Source organism: Lagopus leucura, unplaced genomic scaffold (assembly GCF_019238085.1).
Source record: "Lagopus leucura isolate 7727_CA_CO unplaced genomic scaffold, USGS_WTPT01 Super-Scaffold_1, whole genome shotgun sequence".
In the NCBI taxonomy this organism is placed as follows: Eukaryota; Metazoa; Chordata; class Aves; order Galliformes; family Phasianidae; genus Lagopus; species Lagopus leucura.
Window position 1 is genome coordinate 41075102 of NW_024962250.1, and position 23008 is coordinate 41098109.

At 48.6% G+C, this 23008-nt stretch overlaps 2 protein-coding genes across 3 annotated transcripts in view; both read left to right on the forward strand.

Annotated features, from left to right (window-relative positions):
• Positions 1 to 9666, forward strand: part of GNG2 (G protein subunit gamma 2) — a 15739-nt gene extending 6073 nt beyond the window's left edge. The window contains exons 2-4 of one of the 2 annotated variants that reach the window (XM_042872363.1): positions 6436 to 6502; positions 7155 to 7315; positions 7771 to 9666. In XM_042872363.1, coding sequence (XP_042728297.1) covers positions 7229 to 7315; positions 7771 to 7899 — 216 coding nt within the window. In that variant the 5' untranslated portion in view covers positions 6436 to 6502; positions 7155 to 7228 and the 3' untranslated portion in view covers positions 7900 to 9666. Of the gene's footprint in view, positions 1 to 6170; positions 6395 to 6435; positions 6503 to 7154; positions 7316 to 7770 lie in introns of those variants that run through there. The other variant, XM_042872368.1, reaches the window with a different exon arrangement.
• A 765-nt stretch (positions 9667 to 10431) lies between these two features.
• RTRAF (RNA transcription, translation and transport factor) lies at positions 10432 to 22994 on the forward strand. The gene is made up of 8 exons (XM_042895186.1): positions 10432 to 10543; positions 12698 to 12822; positions 14114 to 14213; positions 15422 to 15508; positions 16145 to 16233; positions 18837 to 18905; positions 21932 to 21980; positions 22647 to 22994. Exons 1-8 carry the CDS (start codon positions 10483 to 10485, stop codon positions 22799 to 22801), a joined length of 735 nt encoding a protein of 244 aa, XP_042751120.1. The 5' UTR covers positions 10432 to 10482; the 3' UTR covers positions 22802 to 22994.
• The last annotated feature ends 14 nt before the right edge of the window (positions 22995 to 23008 follow it).

The window sequence follows — 23008 nt, forward strand, 5'->3', positions numbered from 1 at the left end:
GATGGATGGATGGATGGATGGATGGATGGATGGATGGATGGATGGATGGAGTGATGGATGGATGGAGGAAGGGATAGAGGGATAGTGGAATGGGTGGATGGAGGGATGGATGGATGGAGGGATGGAGGAATGGAGGGATGGAGGGATGGAGGGATGGAGGGATGGAGGGATGGAGGGAGAGATGGAAGGAGGGATGGGTGGATGGATGGATGGAGGGATCGAGGGATAGTGGAATGGATGGATGGATGGATGGATGGATGGATGGATGGATGGAGGGAGGGAGGGAGGAGTAGAGGGATGGAAAGAGGGGTGGATGGATGGATGAAGAGATGGATGATGGACAAATGGAGGGATGAAGGGATGATGGATGGATGAATGGATGGATGATAGATAAGTGAATGATGGAGGGAAGGATGGAGGTACGAATAGATGATGGAGGGAAGGATGGATGACAGACAGAGGGGTGACAGATGAAAGGGCGAGCTGTGTAGGAAGTGCCACCTTGCACTGCTTTACTCAGAGTTTCACATATATTCTTTGCCTTTGCATTTTTCCTTTACTTTTTTACAACGCTTTGTATTGCAATTGCGAAACCACCGCCCCAGCAAGTCGCTCCTGGGTGGTTTTCTTCTTCTGTCTGCGCAATAACAGTGCTTGCTAAGTATGTGTCACTTCACAACGCAGCAAGAACGATGTTTGGTGTCACATGCAGTGCATTGACTCAGCAGGAAGCGTGGCAGGAGCGCGGCGGTGGCGGCTCGGCGTTTCCGGCAGATTATTGTCAATAAGACTGTGAGAAAAACCGGGTATCAACAAAGGAGAAAATGCTCCGTGTGCTTTTCAAGGGGAAAGCAGGCTGGGGCAGGGAGTGGGGCTCTGTGGGAAAATTGAGATGCTGCATCTTGGAGCTGATGGATGAGCTGAGACCCAAAACCTTTGCCCCAGGAGCTCCTGCTCCAGCTGAGCCCCCTGCTTGCATCAGAAGGGACCCAGGTGTGCAGGCTGCCCTGTAATCACTTTCTGCTTTCGCCTCCAGGCTGCAGCAAGCAGATCCCAGCAGCAGAAGTGCTGTGGAACGGAGGCAATGTGGGTCAGACAAGGAGCAGCAGCAGCCGCCGCCTGCTTCTGGCTCATCAGCCCCGCTGACCCCATTTGCAGCACCACTTGTCCATGGGAAACTGCTCCGTGTGCTCCATGGGTTGTAATGCAATCAATCATCATTCAGCATCACAGATCATAAAAGCATGGGGACCCATTTTTCCTGTTTTCCTTTCTTCCCCCTTCAATTGGAAACCTGCTAAAATCACCCACGTTCCACCCTGATCCTCCTCCTGCTGCTTAGGATCCGGCCATCAGCAAACTCTTTAGCAGCTATTTTGCATTTGCAGGTCAGCCATAGAGAGATTTACCCCACAGCTCATACACCAAACGTAGCAAATCTCAGCTACCTCCAAGGGGTGCTCAGCTCAAAGGCATCTGCTTGCAGTGCTGGGGATGCTTAAAAAAAAGAGAGAGGTGAAAGACAAGGGAGGAAGAAAAGAGGAGAGAGAAGGGGGGAAGAAAAGAGGAGAGAGAAGATAAGAGGTAAAAAAAGACAAAAAAGGAAGGAAAATGGGAAAAAGAAAAAAAAATGTGAAAAAGAGAGAGAAAAGAAAGGAATAAGAAAATAAAAGAGAGAAGGAAAGGAAAAAGGGAAAACCACCTCCATCCTCCTGCCTTGATAGTGATGGAGCAGGGATGGGGGAGGATCAGTGCTCAGCAGCACTGGGGCTTTGCTCCACCATGCAGGATAGACTGTGACCCGTTTGATGTATTTGAAGCTTGAAATAGTTCCTTATGAGTAATGTGGTTCAGGTGCTTATCACTAATTAATTAATTCTTTCATAGCGTGGATACCTAATTAAAGCAGTCTAAGGTAATTCCGGAGGGGTCTGAAGCTGAAGGGATGGTTAATGGGGTTGTTTCTGTGCTGATGCAACCCTTGGGGCAATTCCCAGTGGCTGGAAGGGTTTATTAGGTTCTTTGTGGTTGTTACTTAAAATAAAATTCCAATAAAGGTTTGATTTGGGTGAAGTCATCGGAGACAGCAGCAAGGCTCCCACGGCACAGCTGGGGTTCTCTGGGCAAAAAGGAGATGGAAAAAGGCACGAGTTTGTGTCATGGCACCCCAGGTCCTCATTCCAAGCCTCGTTTTGCACCTCCTGTTAACACCTGTGTCTTGATGCTGGGAAATACTTGAAAGCCACAAGGGGTTGGAAGCTGGGATTTCTGAGCAAGTTGAATTTATTTTAAGGTCAGCTTGAATTCTTTTGGTGATGGCGTCAGGAAGTGAAAGAACCAAGAACTCGATGATGTGATGCCTACTCTAATGAATGAGTGATGTGAGTTTTCTAGTGGTCTCCCCATAGTAGAAATGAACCTTTGAAATAAGGGGTTCCGATGTCTCCTGTTCCTAAAGAAGACCAGACAGGCCAGGAACCCATGGGTCAGGCAGTGGCCAGGCTGTGGGATGCACTGGATAATGCTGGAGTAAAACAGAACCTTCTGCCAGGGGAAAGAGGCTCATAGACTGGTCTGGGTTGGAAGGGACCCTTAAAGACCATCTGGTCCCATTCCTCTGCAGTGTGCAGGGACACCCACAGCTGCATCAGTGCTCAGAGCCCCATCCAGCCTGACCATCTCTCAGGGCAACCCGTGTCAGTGCCTCACTGCCCTTATTGCAAGCAACTTTTTCCTTATGTCCAGTCTAAATCTCCCCTAAAATAAAATCATAAAATCAAAGAATGGCCCAGGTTGGAAAGGAGCTCAAGGGTCACGAAGCTCCAACCCCCCTGTGCCACACAGGGCCACCAACCTCCACATTTCACAGCAGCCCAGGCTGCCCAGGGCCCCATCCAACCTGGCCTTCAACACCTCCAGGGATGGACGGGGCATCACAGCCTCTCTGGGCAGCTGTTCCAGCACCTCACCACTCTCACAGCACACAACTTCCCCCTGACATCCAACCTCCATCTGCCCTCCCTCAACTCCAAACCATTTCCCCTTGTCCTGCTGTCATCTCCCCTTTCCAAGAGCTGACTCCCCTCCTGTCTGCAGGCTCCCTTTAGGCACTGCAGGCTGCACTGAGGTCACCCCGCAGCCTTCTTTTCTCCATGCTGAACAAGCCCAGCTCCCTCAGCCTGTCTTTGTAGTGGAGGTGCTGCAGCCCCCTGCTCATCTTTGTGGCTCCTCTGGACCCTCTCCAACAGCCCCCTGCCTTTCCTGTACTGGGGGCTCCAGACCTGCACACAGCACTGCAGATGGGGCCTCACAAGAGCAGAGCAGAGGGGGACAATCACCTCCTGTCCCTGCTGCCACCCCTCTGCTGATGGAAAAATAAGAGGCTGCTCAGCTGAGATGGGTGGGTGATCAAAGCTCAGGCTCAACCATCACTCCCCCAAGTCTGTGAGGGACCCAGGGGGGAGAAATCCAGTAGTGTGACCCTGTGAAGATGTCCGCTGATGGGACACACGTGTCACCTTGGGGCAAGGCCAGGAGAAGCTGTTGCTTTGCAGCTGGGGCACTGCTGTTTTTTCCGTGCAGCGTTGAATGTTTTTAGGGAGTTTCCGAAGCTGCGTGTTCTTTTCTCAGGCCAGCTGCATAACAATAAAACACAAGCATAAAAATAAAATGCCAGCAGCAGAGAGCGTTCCTTACCTCTTTTGGACTCTCTTTACCCCTATATATGAAGGATAGAGGCCAATGGCTGCTTGCAGAGGTGGGAACTGGATGGCCTTCAGGGTTCCTTCCAACCCAAGCCATTCTCTGGTTCTACAGTTCCATGATTTACGCTGTGCTGGTTTTTTTCCCCCCCAAACACAGTGCATTTCCTTTTCCTGGCAGCTCCTGGGGCTCTCTCCTGCTCTGGGAAACGTCCCTTCACCCTCATCATTTCTTAAGAAAACAATACAAAAAAAAAACCTTAAAAGAGAATAAAAGGAAGTTGAGGTTGCTTTCAGTTTGCCTTCTCTTTTCAACCGTTAGGGCACATGAGAGAAAACAACCTGAGATTCTCACTTCTGTGTGCCATCCAAAGGTGAAAGGGAAGGCTCTTGAGCAGGGCTCCCAAAATGCTTGGGGATGGTCTGCCCTATGTCTGGTTCACGTTTGCATTCAACCCTGTGCTCTGCTTTGGAGGAGCCTTTCCTGAGCTGCCAGGGATGGGATGCATTGCTGTCCTGCACCACTACTTCCATGTATACTCTATGTAGGAGGTTGTGGTTTTGTGGTCATGAATGGATGGATCAGAGCATTGCTCCCCACACAGACACATCCAACAGTGGGCTCTTCATCCCGTGCACTGATTTCAGAGGAGGAAACTCATTGGGAACCTCCCTCCATGTACCAATTTTGGAGGACAAAACTCATTGGGAACCTCCCTGCTGTGCCTCACCCCATGGGATGTGCATCACTTGATGCTGGCTCTGCTTTTGGGGTGAAATGCAGTAGCATGGGGCCACGCAGGGCTAAGGTCATAAAATTAGACTCATTTGAATTGGAATGGACATTTAAAGGTCATCTGGTCCAATTCCCATTCAGTGGACAGGGGGCAGTGGGTTCTCTGCCCCCTCCATTCCAGTGATGGGAGCTCAGTTGGCACCAAACCCTGGGTATGGACACACTGATGGCATCAGGGCTGGCCCCTCACTTGTCACAACTCGTGCCTGTCTGCTACCGGCGTGATAACGAAGCTGTTGCCATGGAAACAGGTTCATTTTCACCCTTTAATTTCTTTCTTACTTTGCTGTTGTGCCTCTGACCCATGACCTGCTGTTTGGTGATTTCCATGCCACGCTGGGCACTGGGCAATAAAACATAGGTTGGGAAAGGGAATGCAGTTTTCTGCTCTTTTCTTTCTGCCTGTAGTGTTTTTACAGCTTTCTATGTATATTTAGTCATTATTTTTTCAATGGAGCAGCCTGTTTTTAGAGTCGACCTTTAGCACAACTAAGAACTATGGAGATGATTCTATTAGGCTGAATAGAACCCCCTTTAAAGGGATGCCAAAGTGCCTGTGACAGGTCTCTGGGCTCAGACATTTCACTGCTGGGTTTTGCTCACTGATGCTATGGTTGGGTCACCTTCCCTGGAGGAGCTCAAGAAACTTGTAGATGTAGTACTAGAATCATAGAATCACAGAATCACCACGGATGGAAAAGACCTAAAAGATCATCCAGTCCAACCGTTCACCAATTCCCAATAGCTCCCACTCAAGGTGAATGGTTTAGTGGGCAACATTGGTGGTAGGTGGGCGGTTGGACCAGATGATCTGAGAGGTCTTTTCCAACCTGAATGATTCTGTGATTGTACGATTCTGTTCCAAAAAAGCACTGAGTTTCCCAAGGGGCTCTGCTTAATGGAGGATAACTGATGTATTCGAATGTTTTCTCCTTTCCCCAGTCAGAAGAGATCCCAAAAATTGGGATCTTCTCCTGTCACTTGGGCTTAATCTCAAGTTGATATGGGAGGGGAAAGGAATTCTCAGTGCTTAAAAAGCAGCACTTTAGTGGCGAGTATTGAGTTTGAATACCTTAAATTGGTGACTTTCACTGCAGAATGGGCTGAGAGCACATTTTGCATTGGGTTGGGTCTCAAAGGCAGCATCATCCTTGCTTGGGACACCAGCAGCTTTGCAAAACATAGAATCACAGCATCATTCAGGTTGGAAAAGACCTCTAAGATCCCCAAGCCCAACCCCAGCCCATCCCACCGTGCCCACATCCCTCAGTGCCACATCTCCACAGCTCTGGAACACCTCTGGGACGGTGACCCCACCACTGCTGGGCTGCTGTCAGCTCTTATGGAGAAGAAATTCTGCAGTGCTGTGCAGTGAATAGCCCACAGCCCCTCTGCACAGTGCCCAAGCATCAAATCAGCCCCAGAGCCTGAGCTGTAATCACAGCCCAGAGCCTGAAAGAGACAATATCCAGGTCCTGTACACCATAAACATCATTAGCATGGAAATCAAACACCATCCTTACTCATTAACCTGCAGTCTGCAAGACAGGAATCCTATTATCCAGACTCACTGCACTGCAGACGTGCGGTGGCTTCTCTGTCCCCGTGCGGTGCCATGGAGCCCGTAGCTCTGTGCCACTGCTTGCAAGAGGTACAGAGCCCTTAGGGCAAAGAGGGCTTAGGGAATTCCTGCTGATTCCGCTGGAAAACAGCCAGGGCACCGCTTGCCAGCAGCCCTCAGATATTTGCCTGCTGACCTGAAACCTCTTCCTGTGCTCAAAGTCTCACCGCACGCTGAGAGTCACTGCGGTCTGTCCCCAGCGAGCTGCTGGGAGGCGGAAGGAAGCCCTGAGCCCTGGGGCCGGAAAGAAAGGTATCACTGCAGCCATCTGAGCAGGTTGGTTTTTAATTCCTCTCCATTTCCCTCTTTCTGTAAAGGTGTCGAACGCCGAAGTGGAGCAGCTGTTGCCCTAAGGACAGCCAGCACCAGTGAGACCCAGCTTTGGTAAAGCAATGCTGCCCACGTCGAGCACTGGGTGCTGGGAGGGAGGGTGGTGCTGGACGCCTGGCTGGGGCTTCCAGAGAGTAGAGGATGTAGTGTTTATGTGGTATATACATTACATGGCATGTAGTTTATATAAGGTATATGGGGTATATAGGGCATATGAGTTACATGGGGTATAGACTGTGAAGCTGGCATGGCCACCCTGAGCATCCCTTGTCCATCTGGGGTGGAAATCTTGAGCAGTAGGAAACTCCTGCATCCTGTTTGGCATCTGACAGCCGGAGCTGGCAGCAGGGGTGGAGCAAAGCTGATCTACACATCCATCCCACAACACCTATGGCCGCCCCAAATGCCCCTGCTACCCCAAAAGCCACTGGTCCAGAGGGCAGGTGGCTGGGGGAGGCAGATGCAGCCCTGTTTCCTTCTGGTCTGTTGCACTGCAGCCTTTCTTGTAATGCCCCAGCATCCCCTAAGCCTGGCTAATGGGGGCATGCATCCAGCAGCGATGCCCTCGGAGGATAGTGGCTTTCTGCCCTTGCCCAAACGCAAAGCTGGTCTGCATCTCCTCCCCTCACACCCATATTCATACGGCCCTGCTCTAACACCTCCACGCCCCAAATACAGCCCCACCAAACTGCTTTTGGGATTTCAGGGATTCCAGGCTCTGTGTTGAGCCCCCATCCCCATTCCTGCCTGCTGCCCGACCGGGGTGTGCCCGGCGTGCCGATGGCCAGCAACAACACCGCGAGCATAGCGCAGGCACGCAAGCTGGTGGAGCAGCTGAAGATGGAGGCCAACATCGACAGGATAAAGGTGATGCAGCCGGGGACTCGTTGGGCACGTAGAGGGATGCTGTGAGGGTAGGTGCTGGTCAGAATGATATTGCAGGAGCCATCGGATGTGGTGGCAGAATGTGGTGGGTATGGAGGACGTCTGTCCTGGTGGCACCATGGCCATCCCATGGTCGTCTCGTTAGCCATGGGAGGTGATTTCCTGGAGAAGTTCCCATGGGGTGGGATGTTCCATCCCCACGGTGGGGTGTTGTGTCCCTATGGTGGAATGGCTGAGGGACATGGCTTAGCGGGAGTGGTGGTGAGGGGTCAGGTTGGACTAGATGATCTTAGCAGTCTTCTCCAACCTCAGTGATTCTCTGCTGCTAATCTGTGACTCAAGGCGGGATGTCCCATCCCCAAGGCAGGGTGCCTCATCCCCCAAGGCAGGATGTCCCCCATGCCACCTGTCCCCAACACATGGCTCCTTCTCTGCAGGTGTCCAAGGCAGCGGCAGATCTGATGGCATACTGCGAAGCTCACGCCAAGGAGGACCCCCTATTGACCCCCGTCCCGGCTTCAGAAAACCCCTTTAGAGAGAAGAAGTTCTTCTGTGTGATCCTGTAAAGCCTCAAGGAGCCTGACGGGCACTCAGGCCACCCTGAACACTGATGTAGAGTTTTTAGGAACGGGGACGACCTGCTAGTCCACAGAATTTAAACAAAAATAAGTAAAATACAAGGCCTGGAAGCTACAGAGATGTGCATGTTTAAAGAATCTGGCCGCCTTTGGGGGATATAAGATGATCCGCATTGCGAGGCAAAAGATCTGAAGTCTGTAGAGTTGCCTAGAAAGAAAAAAAAAAAAAAAAAAAAGGAAAAAAAAAAAGAAAAAAACAAAAAGAATATTCATGTAAAGAATAAATTCGTGTCACTTTTCAGCTCACAAAATCGTTTGATTGTTCCGTATTTAAAGCACCAGAGCGGTGCTGAGCAAAAGTAACCGCTAAGGATGTGCATAACCTTCTTGGAATGATGTTGTTGGTTCCTTTCCAAGTACAGTTTTTTATTTAAGCTGCCGGATCTATAGCTAGATGGCTGTGATGTTACTCAGTGTTCGGTCTCGTGCTTTCCCATTCCCCGCTTCCCGTCTTGTGCCTGGTGGCTTCGCCCCGCGGTGAATGGTGTTGTGCTCGCTGCTTCGCGCTCTGTGACGGCTTTTGGTTGTAGTGCATGGATGGGGTTTGGTCTCTGCTCGCCCGCTGTGGGTTTTCTGTTCTGTCTGACAGCACAGGCCGGCGGGAGATGCTGCGGGATGTGATGTTGGAGGTGATGCCAGTGGCAAAGCCGACCCCTGCAGCACCTCCCGACACGGCTGCAGACCCCAAAAACAGTGCTGGCCTCTTTTTCCTAGGTCCGTTCCTTTGTCCCACACATTTGTGCCTCTTCCCTGCTCCCTGCCCGGCTCTTCCTGCCCGTCCTCATGCCCACTCCCCCCCAGTGACGGGAGAGTGCCAGCATGATGATGCCCAGAGCACCCCGCTCCTGCAGTGCCTGATGCTGTGTTTACACACAGCCCTGTGCCAGGGTGATGGCTCATTCCCACGTCCAACATCACCCAAAATCAGAGTTTTGCGGGAAACATGCCCCCTTTTGGGGCCGTCAGATGCTCGTGAGGACATGGCTTGCCAGGAGCCCCCAGGACACTCCAATGCTCCACACCCAGCAGTAGCACCGGGATCCCATAAGGTACTCTGGGCTCTGCGTTAACCCCATAAAATCATAGACTCATTAAGGTTGGAAAAGACCTCTAAGATCATGAAGCCCAACCGCCAACCCGCCACCACCATGCCCACTAAGCCACGTCCCCATCAGCCCCAAACCACAGCTACCCAAGAGGGCAATAGTCTTTAGGTACCTTTCTGAGAATCTTTCTAGCCCGTTTCAAGTGCATTTTGGGTTTTCTACCTTTTCATACTCTTTTTCTAGCTCTGGTTGGCAGTGGGATGGCGCGCCCGGGGCCGGCCCCGCTCGTGGTGTTCCCGGGCCGTGTAAATACCCCCAACCCTTTGTCTTGGTCGTTGTGATGCCAAATTTCCGCTGAGCGCTGCCATGGTTTGTAAGAAGTTTTTTAATGACTCATATCTTTTACAACAGGAATTCTTAATACATCAACAAAGAGTAATGCGGCCGTGTTCGCACTGCTCGTTTCCCCATGCAAAAGCCCTCAGCTGCCTCCATCCCAGGCATGGAAGGGAAAATCCATGGAGCATCGGTGTGGGATTTGCCCTTCGCCCATTGGTGTGGGCTGTGGGGGAAGGCAGTGCGGGGAGGTCGGCGTCGCGGTGTTGCGCATCCCCGTCCCGCGTGGTCTGTGTAATCGTTGGAAATAAAGTTGGGATTTGTTTCAAGGCTGTGGTAGTGATGGTGTGTGGGTGCTGGGAGCAACGGGAGGCTGCAGGGAGGGTGACCTGGCCTGTTGGTTGTAGAGGGATTGGGAGAGAGAGAGAGCAGGGTCTGGGCTCTGCACGGTAGGGCAATGCAAGGCAGGGCAAAGCAAAGGAAGGCAAGGCAAGGCAAAGGAAGGCAAAGCAAAGGAAGGCAAGGCAAGGCAAAGGAAGGCAAGGCAAAGGAAGGCAAGGCAAGGCAAAGCAGAGCAAAGCAGTGCTCTCTCACACCTACTTCTTTTCCCCAGTGCTGGCCATGCCGCAATGGTCATCTATCAAATTGTCAAGTTTTTTGAACACGAGGGATTTTTCCCAGCCATACTTAAAGGCTGAATACCCTCTGCTGGTCTTCAGCTCACACAAGGCAGTAGGAACGCATGCTCACAGGTTGCTCAGCCTGTGGTTCCCCATCCCTGGAGGTGCCCGAGGCCACGCGCGGCTCCCGGGAAGATGAGCAGAGGGGGCACCCAGCCCACGGCAGAGGTGGTGCTGGGGGCTGCGAGGTCCCTCCCACCCGTCCCTGCGGCCCGCCCGGATCCCCGCCCCGGGACTGCCCACCCGCCGCCGTGTCGTTAAAGCTGGATGGACGTCAACTTCCGTTCCGGCTGCTTTCTCCGCTCTTCAATTGGTCGCGTCGCTTTTCTCTCAGCGCTCAGGAACCAATAGGAGGCGAGATAACCGGTACAGAGGCGGTACTTCCTGTGCGGCCCGGCTGCTCGGCCTGAGCGCGGCGAGCGGCGGGGCCCGGCCGAGTTGGTAGCGCCATGTTCCGCCGCAAGCTCTCGGCGCTCGATTACCACAACCCGGGCGGCTTCAACTGCAGGGGTGAGGGCCGCGGGGACGGGTTTCGGGCTTCCCCACGGCGGGGAGAGCGCAGGATGTGGAGAGAGGCCTAGGTTTAAGGCAGGAAGCCTGGGTTCTGTGTGAGGCCTGCTTGGGGCTGGGAGCAGAGCGCGGCCTGCAGGGAGCCCGGGGCAGCGCTGCGCTGTGCTTTGCTCCTTCTCTGTGTGTGCGGGGGTCGTGGGTGGGAGCAGGGTTGCTTGTTCCGTATGTTGATAGGACAGGGGTTCCCATGAAACGGTTAGGTGGCAGATCTAATCTGTGTCGGTGCTGCGTTGTGCCGTCTTGCAGCGCTTTGGTGGTTTGAAATGTCACATTGAGGTAGTCATAAGCTTCAGGCCGCGTGGAGTGGGGCCTGAATAATATCATAGTATCATAATATCATGAAGCCTGGTAAACCCAAGTGGACAGGTGTTGTACTTGGGCCGTTGCACCTCCTGCTGTCAATAAAGGTGGGGGCCGTAAGGATGGAGCACAGCTCTGCCAAAAACGACCTGGAGATTCCTAGCTGGGTGTGAGCCAGCACCATGCATGCCCTCACAGCATGGAAGGCCAGCTGTATCCTGGGCTGCATCCAACACAGTGTGGGCAGCAGGGTGAGCGAGGTGATCCTGCCCTTCTGCTCTGTGCTGTGAGTCCTCACTTGGAGTGCTGCATGCAGATGGGGAGTCCTCAGTGCAGGAGAGATGTGGGCCTGTTGGAGCGTGTCCACAGGAGGGCTGCAAAAGTAATCCCAGAGGTAGAACACCTGCCTGTGAGCACAGGCTGTGCAGCATGGAGAAGAGAAGGCTCCAGGGAGACCTGAGAGCGGCCTGTCAGTATTTAAAGGGGCTGTAAGAAAGAGGGGTACGGATGCTTTAGCAGGCTCTGCAGTGACAGGACAAAGGGAAAGCGTTTCAAACTAAAAGAGGGGGGATCTAAACTGGACATAAAGAAGTTCTTCTACAATAACAGTAGTGAGGTGCTGACCCAGGTTGCCACAATAGGTGGTGGTGCCCCATCCCTGCAGACACCCGAGGTTGGGCTGGATGTAGCTCTGAGCACCTGGTGGGGCTGTGGATGTCCCTGTTTGTTGCAGGGAGTGGGATCAGATGGCTTTTAAGGGTCCCTTCCAACTCAATCCATTCTGTGCTCTTTGAAAGGGATTGTCTTGCCCTTTGTGCTTCTGGTTGGCTCGTTTCTCTTTGAAAAAATTGGTGTCTACTGTCAGCTTTGTGTGTTGTGCTTTTTGAGCTCTTACTGCTAACATTTCGTTCTCCTCAAAGGCTTGCTTTGTTGGTGTAGAAGTTGTTGAAGTTGTTACTGAAAGTTTTCCTCCATGTGTGTTGTGACTGTGGCTGTTTCTTACAGCATGCTCACTGGAAGTAGGGCGTTCATGTTGCTTCGAGGAGACGCTCCTGGCAGGCAGAAATAGCATAGCAGGTTTGTCCCTGATGGGAAAGCATTTTGCTTACCCCAGCCTGAGCTACAGGGGGATATTTACCTCATTAATCCAGGTCTCTGAAACTCATCCAGTGCCAAAATTTCACGGATGATTATCAAAATGCTGGTGGTGCCCAAGTGCTGCAAGTCACAGATGCAGAGTAATTGCTTTGTCCGTTACCTTTGGACCACAGCCTTTGTGTTGTGGAGTTCCAACTCCAAATGATGAAATGTTGGCTCAACAACCAAGAGAAGTTGACTCAACAGAGAAGAAGGAAGAAAATGCCCCTACAGAGTCACGGGATGAGGGTGCATTGTTCTTAGGGACAGACTGGGGTTTGTTGCAGCATGTGATGTGTTTGTCCACGCAGCAGAGTTGGCGCTGAAACCCTCAGTGTCATTGTTTTGCTTTCCCTTCTTTGCTTAGTAACATTTATAATTGTATTCCTAATGAAAACAGTCTCTTAACTGATGCCTTTTAGTGTTGTCCATCGACTGTGGCCAATTCCAAGTCACTTGAGAAATGAGGAAAGCTCAGAGTGTTGAGTTTTGGTCAGAAGTTACACTGGGCTGTGTGATTTTTAGGTAGTGGTGTGTATCTCTTTTTTTGTGGTAAGAAAGGGACACAGAATTTGTAGGAATTGGCTCCAAACTTGAGGGCTTGGTTTTGCCCTTAAGGTCTTGGTTAATTCTTGCTGTGTTTACTTCTCCCTGCAGATGAAACAGAATTCAGAAATTTTATTGTCTGGCTGGAGGACCAGAAAATCAGACACTACAAGATTGAAGACCGAGGGAATTTAAGAAACATACACAGCGATGACTGGCCCAAATCGTTTGAGAAGGTATTTTATTCCAAACACAAATGTGTCTCACCTGAATGACAGCCCAGGGTTTCTGTAGCTGTTGAGTGTAAATGAGTGGCCCCTTGTCCTGTCTCTGAATGTTTTCTGCTTCTAGGAATTGAAATATATAATTGAGGCCACGCTGCAGTTGAAGATGGTGAAACGTTTTGTTTGTAAATTTCACTCAAGCCTGTTTTTGCAGTAGCATCTATCCTAATATTTCTTGCCTAAATTGATTTAGCTTTTGACGTAGGAAATTGGCTACAAATAAACAGCTTCTTTTTCTGTTCTATGGCTTTTATGTAGCAAAGTAAAAATGGATTAGCCTAATATGGGCTTTACAAGCACGTGAAATGAAGCTACTGAAGCTCCTCTCTGAACCTACTGTCCTGTCAGTAAATGATTTTCCACTGCTAACATGAAGTGTGGCAAGCAGCCATAGCTCTGGTTGTGATCTCCTGTGTGCTTGTGAGCATTTGGACTCACTTTGGGCTGCTGGTTCTGTGCTGGATTCCATTGCCTTTCTCTCACAACAGCACTGAGGAGCTGAAAACTGCTCCTTATGCTCAGTGCCCATTTGTCTCACTCGTGTTCCCAGGAACCATTTGTCTTCTTCCCTGCCCACAAGGTTTGGACTGGTAGTGCACACGCTTTGTAAGTGGAAGCCTAAAGCCTAAAGTTCCAAAATTGATGGCAGGAGGGAAGCATTCCGAGCTTTAAAGAGGAATGATGTTGGAATTGCTGGCTGCTGGTACTGCTGTGGTGTCAGCAGTGCTTGTGGCATCGTGCTGTTGTATGCAGCCCCTTGGAAATAGAATTGCTCCTGCTGCCCTGCAGAGTGCTCTGGTTTTCGTGCAGATGGTGCTGCTGAACCTTGATAGCAGTATTGTGAAGGTTTTAGGTAATGTCCTTCCTGCTTGAGATAGGAAGTTTTTGCTGTACTTTGTTCTGTGTTCTTCTCCCTTGCCTCCTCTGGCTGTATAAAGAGAGCAGACAGCAGAGGAAGGAGTGTTTGGATTCTCTGGTTGTCAGTCTGACAGGGAATGTTACTCATTCAAAGCATTATTAAATGTTTAGTGTTAAAGACTAAGTGCCTCTTGCATTCCTCAGATGGATCAGATGCTGCAGCAGGGATGTTTTGTACTGATGCTTCTTAGTAATGATCTTCCCAACTGTGCTGGCTGTGGGAAAGCGACTGCAAATCAGTTCTGTGCTTGTAGCTAACTTATACAAGTGTTTCCTTCCAGCCTATAAATAATGTCTATTTTTTTCTCCTCTTTCTCTTTCACAGTATATGAAGGATGTAAACTGTCCTTTCAAAATGCAGGAACGACAGGAGACTGTGGACTGGCTGCTTGGGTTAGCAGTTAGGCTGGAGTATGGAGATAATGGTATGACTGAGTTTATCTAATACTTAAAAGTGGAAGGGAAACCTGTTTGACTGTTTAAAGTTAAGAAAGATACATTCTTAAGAAAGAATGAAATTATGACAGTGTCAGAAGTATACATTGTTTTCCTATAAAAAAAAGTAAAGCTATTTGATCTGCTTGATACAGCACCATGTTCAGATGTGGGCTGTTTTTCTCAGCTCAGTTCCTGTGGGACAGTGCAGTGACATACTCACATTTGCTCTTTATTTCTGGATATAGCAGAACCCTCTGTATATATTGATACCTTTCTCCATCTGCTTTTGCCTTTGAGAACTTACCTCAAGGTCTATGAAGTGCTTTTTCTTTAATGCTACATATGTTGAAATAAGTTCTTCTGAAAGCCACGTTTCACTGGGAGCTGATCCTGAACCCTTGGGAGCTGGGACAAATGGATGAAAAAGTTGAATTTGACCTCAACAGGCAGTAGCAATTTCCTTTGCAGCAGGAGTGCAGATACAAATCTAATTACTGGTGGCAAACATAATAGCCAAAGGACTGTTTTCCATTACCTTTAATTGCTGCAGGGCAGGGCTCTGTCCAAGATGAGGATGGGGATATGAATGCTGGCAATCTACAGAGCTGGTTTTTAGTCTGTAGTACTGGAGGAAGTGAGCTTTCTCCCTTGTCTCAGTGTTCTATGAACGTGGAAGAGCCAGCAGAGATCACCTCAAAATACTTGAAGAGCACCATTATGGCTCGTGGTTGAGTGCTTCAGGCTATAAAAAACAAAGCCTCTGTTAATGTTGTATTCACTGATCAGGGCCAACTCAAATCCTGACCCTCCATATGCTGCTCCTTAAGGCAAAGGGCCAATCTTGGCTGATTTGCTGTATTTCTAAAGTAGAAGAACTGTAAATTGCAGCTTGTTCAGCTTCTGGGAGATTGCAGGATGCCTAAATCGAGTGCATGATGACTTATGTGAGTGTGAGGCGTGCTGTGATGCTGCTGTGGGTGCAATGAGAAGCTTTGGGCAGATGGGGGCTGTTAGGACAACTGCCTCTGGGGCACTGAGGAGCTCCAGAATGGCAGCATGTGAGCTGAGGATGCTGTTGGATATGTACCACATCTCCCAGGGGTGGTCACCACAAACTAGTTGGGCTATAAACTTCTAGCTAGTTGGTTTCTTAATTAGCCCTAATGGTGATCGTATTTTCTTCTTAATTTACCAGCTGACAAGTATAAGGACTCTACCCCTGATGGTGCTAAACATACTGACAGTACAGCCAAAAATGCAGAGCCACTGATTAACTTGGATGGTAAGTGTGCAGTGATGTTGGATGCAGAAAGGCTGCATCATTCACAAGTCTGTCACTTGTTGGCTTGGTCTTCCACAGCCACTTCTTCCATAATCACTGTGACTTTCATGCTGGCTAAGTAGAACTGGTGGGAAAACTGCAAGGAAATAGCCCTAAATCCTTCAAATCTTCTCCCATTACTCCTACAGAAGGACAGCTAAGAGTTGGCCCTGCCTTCACCAGTTCTACTCTACAGTGATGGAAAGATTTCTAAAAGATAATGTCTTCACACTTGCCTTTAATTGTGAAGACTCAACGCTGATTTCCTGTGGAGTAGGAGATGCATTTGATGTGTTTTGCATTGAAAACGATGCTGTTTGAGCTTGGATGGCTTTCCACAAGCTGACTGATGAGCCTAGTGGCATCTTTTCATTGCTTTGTGTCCTCCTTTGTATCCTGGCTATATACCAGCTTAAAGCTTGCACCAGGCTGAGCCCTTCCTTCTGCAGCAGTAACAAAGTGGTTGCTGTGCATCCACGCCTCACCCATGCTCGAGGGCAGCCTGATTCCATGGAACCAGAAAGCTAATTTTGTCTTCTGCAACCGGTTAAACCAGCATTTTTTTGTTGTGATCATTTTATTTTATTTTTTTTCCAGTGAATAATCCTGATTTCAAGGCTGGAGTGATGGCTTTAGCTAATCTGCTTCAAATCCAGCGACATGATGATTATTTGGTAATGCTGAAGGTGAGCTTCACAGGTTTCAGACCTTCTTTCTTCCTTTTCATCCCCTGCAGTGTGTGTGATAGCCTGTGGTAGGCTATGTGTAGAGACCCAGCACTCACTGAGGAACAAAGAAAGTAAAATTCATCCTGTTGTGTGTCTTTTCAAGCAGATAAGAGCAGTGTGAGTTGTGGAAATTAATGCAGGGTAATTATCTTGTTAAGCAGTTCGATTGTAGCCACGTTCCTGGAGTTCCAGTGCTGGCTGAGAGTTGTCTTTGAGGATTAGAAATGCTCTAGGCCAGTTGATGTCACTGCTCTGTGAGGTTTCAGTGCACTTCAGGCATAGGGAGGAATGAGCTGGAAGGACAGCATTGTAGTCCAATTTTAGCAATGAAAAGCTTGAAAACATAGAGGCTAAGTGATGCAGAGGATGTTTTAAAACAGCACAGGAGAAGTCACTTTAGTCGTGTCAGCTAAGCATAATTTCTAAGTGCTGCAAATAAAGCTAATTAATTTGCTAAAGCATCTCGGTATGGATTTGGGAAAGCTTGTGATTTAGTGGTGGAACTCTGTGGTTATCTGTTGAGATTAGACTCCCCAGGTACCCTGTTTAGGGAGATAGTTGCAGCCTTGAGTTCTTATGTGGTCATGTCATAATATGGAAATTGAGTTGTCTGTCAGTGCGTCAAATTCATTTTGGTGACAAACAGGACAACATCCATTTATTGCAGGAGCTGTGGTTTTATGCTGAGTTATATGTAGATATTGCAGGATCCCATTATGGTTTGTGTTGGATGGCACCTGAAAGCTGGTTCCAAGCCCTACTATGGGCAGGGATGCCTCCCAGCACAGCAGTGTAGGGATGATGCCTTGCAGGACAATGTCAAATGTTTTGCACAGATCCAGATAGATGGTGCCTGGTCTTCCCTTATCTACCAGTGCTGTATTACATGTACTGTATTAATGGGTAATTATTATAATTATATCCCTTATTACCAGTGCTGTAACCCTGTAGTAGAAGACTACCAGGTTTGTCAGGCACAGTGAATTTGCCAAGCATTTCGTTAGGAAATGATGCCCTGTAGTTCTCCCATCAGCTCCTCCTCCCTTCTCTCTGGTCTGTTGTCCTCCTTTGCTTTCTCTAAATAACCCTTGGGTCCTTTACAAATCCTTAGGGAGGGTGAGGGTCTCAGATATCAAACCTCTGAAGGGGGAAAAGGAAACAAAACAGGAATACTCCACAAAGGGATGAAGTGAGAAGAGAGAGGAGGTGCAGCGAGTGGCATCGCTGGGGATCTGCATTATCTCAGCCCTACAGCAGCTGTTACAGGACAGTCTCAAGGCTGGCAAACTTTATCAGGATCCACCTAATTGGCACTAATGACTCAGAAAGCAGGATGTTTTCTGCCTGAACGTGTTTACATTTTGTCTTTATTTCTGCATTTCTAGTCTCACTTTCTTTTTTTTTTTGGTTGTAAGCACTTGGACAAAGCAACCAGGCTGCATTTTCCTTCTCTCACTTGCAAGAACAGATTCTTGCAGTGGTGATTCACGTTATGTGAACAACAGTAATGCTGCTTTTCGAGGCTTGATGATAGCAGAACATGTCAGTGAGATTTTTTGGTTCTATTCCATGTGAAGGAGGCTTGCAGCGATGCCCATACATAGAAATCATGATCCATATTCAGGCTTGGGCACTCTGGCTGCTTGGGAAAAGTGGAAAGCTGCAAGCCTGCCAGAGATGTCTAGCTAGACCTTGGTCAGAGTGAGCAGAGAGGGATTTGGAATCCCCCTTTTATTAATTTAAATTGGAAGAATTAATCAGGAAACACTTATTTAACGCAGTTGGATACACTTTCTAATGCAAAAGATGCTCAGAATTCTCTTATGAGTTCTGATTTCACTGCTGGAATTTCAAGCTAAGATCCTCATCAAATCACTTCCCACGTCCAGGGCAGTCACCTCTGTTAAAAGACTTGTAGAAATTCCCACTGGTAACTTTGCAGTCTCACTTCTCAGCTTTAATGGTGAACGAAACCAGGAGAAGTGGTGGAGAGAAACGTGAAGCAGCACAACTGCTTCTGTCGCACCCAGCTATTCATCAGGCCGAGTCTGAGGAATGTGTTTGACAGACAAAGTGCTTTTTGGTGGAACGCTGCTTGCCTGGTATTCCTTCAGTTATTTTTAGAGGCATTTTCAGCTGTAGGTATCAGTAAGTGACAGCTCAGTGTGGTTTTGTGCTGAGTTTTGGAGCAGTGCGAGCAGATGAGCAGCAGGATCGTGGAGGCTCTTTTTGTTCCTGCGTCTAGAAATAAATATTTCCCTTTAACACCTGCTTAGGTAGCCTTGTTCAGGTTTCTCTGCCCGTGAAAGGGGGTTCAACACCTCCTAAAAGATCCCAGTAGCAGGAATTGCTGCAGTTAGAGGCAGAACAGCACAGTGCAGGGAGCACAAAACTCAGGAAAAACAAAACTGAAGCTGTCGCTTTGGGAGCAGTATCAACTTATTCTAGGAGCAGCAAACTTTCTTGGCTGTTCCTGGTGCTTTGAAGCTTCTGATCCAGTGGTGTCTGAAGTGCATCGAGACGTAAATTAATTACTCTGGTCCTTAAATGTTTCTCCCCAGGCAATTCGCATTTTGGTTCAGGAACGCTTGACGCAGGATGCCATAGCGAAGGCCAATCAGTCCAAAGAGGTTTGTATGCACTCTGCACGGTTATATCAATCCTTCCTGGTGTTCATTGGTCAAAATGGGTTCTGTTTAAACACTTTGTTTAAGAGGATGGTGGAAATTCACTTAGTGGCAATTGTGATTCTGAAAGACCCAGAGAGCAGTAAGGAAAAATTGTCATGTGCAAATATTTGTATGATAGCACATGTAAATAGCTGCTTTCCCATCTTGGAGTGTGCTGAGGGGTGACTGCTGCTATTCAGTGCAAAGGGGCCACGGTATCCACAGAAATGTGTGCCCTGACTTTTCAGTGGGGTCAACTGCGTGAGCATAAGCAGGTGGGGTTTGCCTCTTACGGAGTGTTTTGCTGCTGAAGTCTTTGCTTAAGTTTGAAGAATAGGATGTTGGCCACCTGGCTTCTCTCCCTTCTCCCCCCCGAGTGAGAAATGGTGAAGGAAACCTCAGCAATTAAACATCAGACCGTCCAGCATTTGGCACAGCAGCTGGTGGCATTGGGCCCAGCCAGGGAGGGGAGCCTGGTGCCCTGCAGGTGCGTGCTGAGGAATGGCCCTGCTAAGGCAACTGGATCTGGTCAGTGAGGGCAAGGCCCTTCTTCCCTTCTGGCAGCTGCTCAGAGCAGTCCGTGCTTTATTATCATAACACTGCTTGTGGTGTTTACTAAGTGGCAGTCGCAGGTGCACAGAGATGCAGTGCAGTAATTGCCAGAAGCCTTGGAACATGAAATCAGAGCTTTGGGCTTTTATATATCCAAAGACATAAAAGAGTAGGAAAACACGCAGGCAGCTGGGACTGCTTTATTCATTTTAGTTTCTATGGCTTTTAGTAAAAGGCTGCTTTCTGTTATTGTTGACATAGCTGCAAAGCTGCCTTGTAGGAATCAAAATGCAGTTTGGCAGAAGTGTCTGTTTGAGCAGCAGGGACTTTATTTGAGGACAGGATTCATAATTAGTGGGCTCTTCGAGTGTGGTCAGGTCTTAGGTTGAAATGTCACTGAATGTCATGATGTCACCAAGAGTGTATTCTTACTACAAATATTAATATCCAAATGGGTTGGAGGTGTAGGAGAGGCAGGGGGCCAGGGGCAGGGGAACAGCTTTGTGCCCATAGCAGTCATCAGTATCATGACGTGCTGGATAAAGGAAGAAAATGACTGGAAGAGAGGGGCTGACTGGGTTACAGGGTAGGAGCCTGGGGAGTATAAATCTCTTTCTGACCTTGGCTGGCTCGTTAATAGCCAGAATACTAGCTAGTGACACTTTGTGTAATTAAGTCTTGTCCCTAGAAATAGTTTATAACTGTTTGGCTTCTGCGTGGCTGACAATTTTATACAAAATGTCACGAGCTGTGCTCTTGGCAATATCAAGATATGGTGCTGAAAGATAAAATAGGTGTAGGAGTAGCTTCCATGAAGGATGCATGGGAGGGTTGTGCTGAGGAGACTTACACTTCTGTGCTCAGGGTTTAAATTTGCAAAATAAAGTGAGATTTATCCTGAGCTGTCAAGCTAAAGTTTTAAAGAAGAAAGGTTTGGTTGTTTTTTAAATTACGTTGTGAATGGCTTGCCATTTAATGTATTCAGTGTCTGGATAGGGTTCATATTTGTGTTGATATGCACTTAGCCTGGTTCAGGCTTCTCTTACTGGGTGAGTGTGTCCTAGGTAGAGTCACAGCATGGCCTGGGGTGCAAAGGAGCACAGTGCTCATCCAGCTCCAACCCCCTGCTGTGTGCAGGTCGCCAACCAGCAGCCCAGGCTGCCCAGAGCCACATCCAGCCTGGCCTTGAATGCCTGCAGGGATGGGGCATCCACAGCCTCCTTGGGCAACCTGTTCCAGTGCCTCAGCACACCCTCTGTGTGAAAAACTTCTTCCTCGTATCCAACCCAAACCTCCCCTGTCTCACTTTAGAACCATTCCCCTTGTCCTGTCACCATCCACCCTCACAAACAGCTGAGGAGGATTAAGTGGATGCAATAGCTTTGGAGCAGCCCTTCAGATCACTCTGGGGCAGCTATACCTCTGCCTGCTTAAGGTGCAGATGAACTTGTTCCTGTTGGAATACAGCCCAGTGCCTGCTGTAAGACCACTGCTCTGCCAAGAATGAGCTCCAGCAGAGGGAGCAGCCAAAAGGGAGCTCACAGCAAGGGTGTGGGAGGAGGACATGGAAAGCAGCAGTGCTGTGCTTCCAGGATGTCTGAAAACACCAGCTGCTTTGGAAGTGCTGCTGTGGTCACCCAGCGTTGGAGGTGCCTGCAGTTGGCAGGCGTGTGGTGATTTTATTGTGCAAGTCAGATGCTGAGAGGAGCTGCATAGTAAAAGCAAAAGCTTAAGATTGTCACTGTTTAAATAAATGCATGTGCACATTGAAAGGTGGGGAGTGATTGTTCATTGTGACTTCTCTGTGGCTGGAGAAGGTAAAGAAATAAAGCAGTACTTGGAAATGAGCACTAATAAAACTTGTGCTTGCACTGTTTCTTAGAGCAAGCGTTCAGAATTTAATATTTAGGTTTATTCCTAAGCTCAACACTTGAGCAAATGTTTCTGAGGATGTTGATGGAGGCTGCAAGTACAGTGCTTGAGAAACTCAATCAGGGGACTTTTACAGCTTGCTTTCGATTCAGCCAGTGCTTTGACATCTGGCAGCTGTTTAAAGGCAATAGTTACTAAGAAAGCCCAGTTTGTGCATGCTTATTGTTTGTCTGACTTAGGGATGTGGCTGCATTGAGTGCTCTGCAGTGCAGTTGTTAGCCTTTTAAGGATTGAATATGGGCAGTGTGTGTTCAGTGGGACTCACTCAACAAGTAGGGGGAATATTATTCAGGATGAAGACTGATTATTGTTATTGGTGCCCTGGGTTTGAAGTTTCAGAACACAAAGGCAGATGTAATCAAGCACGATGATTTTTTTGTCACGTGTATCTGTAGAAGCAAAGCTCAGGTGTCCTCTCCAGGATTCTCTGGGGTGGTATTTTATTTGCCAAATGTACAATGTGACATTTCTAATTGTACCTGCAATGTTTTTTCTCTTTAAAGGGTTTGCCCGTTGCCTTAGAGAAACACATTCTTGGTTTTGACACAGGAGGTAAGCAGGTCCCTTAATTTTACTTCTAAACAGCAATGTTTGTCGTTGTCAAGTGTGTAATTGTCAAATAGATAATGTGTACAGAGGGGAAAAAAAACCCACCCCCATTCCTCTGGAGCCTGCAGTGGAAAGAATTGCTCCTTCCCAGCTTATTTATGAGCACTCTTGAGCTTTTTGTGTTGAAACAGAAAAGCACAAATCTTGGCTGTGGAATATATCATTATTGAAATATTACTCTAAACAGTTTTCAATAGCAGACCCTCTTGCACATGGAAGGAATGTGTCTTGTTGCTGTCTTGTACAAGCTTACTCCTACCAGCAGAGGACCCTTGTGCTTCTCCCGTGCATTCCAGCTCCCTGCTTTACCTCCATCTAACTGGAGGCATCTGTTGGTGTGACCCAATAGATTGTTTCGCAGGCAGTAGTCAGGTGTCCTGGACTTCCCTGGTCTGCCTTCACTTTTGCCCCATGTCCAACTGAATTACTGCTTGGAATGCTTTGTACTGGCCTGACTTAGCTGGGGATTGCTGCGAGGGCTGCACAGAGCTGAGCGAGGTTCTGCAGAGCACCCTGTGCAGGGCAAGTTCTGCCTCTGCTTTAAGCATGAAAAACCACAAGCATGAATCAGATACAAGCGCTTGACACTACTTTCTGCATCTCACCCAGATGCTGTTATCAATGAAGCTGCCCAGATTCTGCGGTTGCTGCACATAGAGGAGCTCCGAGAGCTGCAAACAAAGATCAACGAAGCCATCGTAGCAGTTCAGGCCATTATTGCTGATCCCAAGACTGACCACAGACTGGGAAAAGTAGGGAGATGAAGGGATTGGAGCCTGCAGTCTCTCGTGTACTTAGTATGGCTAGGCACTACGTACAGCCCTGTACAACTCTGGCATGCAGTTTGCAATGGATGTTATCTCACTGATCTGAAAGAAAACAGGAAGTCGAATTCTGACTGTTCTAGCGAATTATCATCTTTCTTTCAATAAATGAAGTCGGGGAAGTAGAAACAAATGGTTGTCATTAGC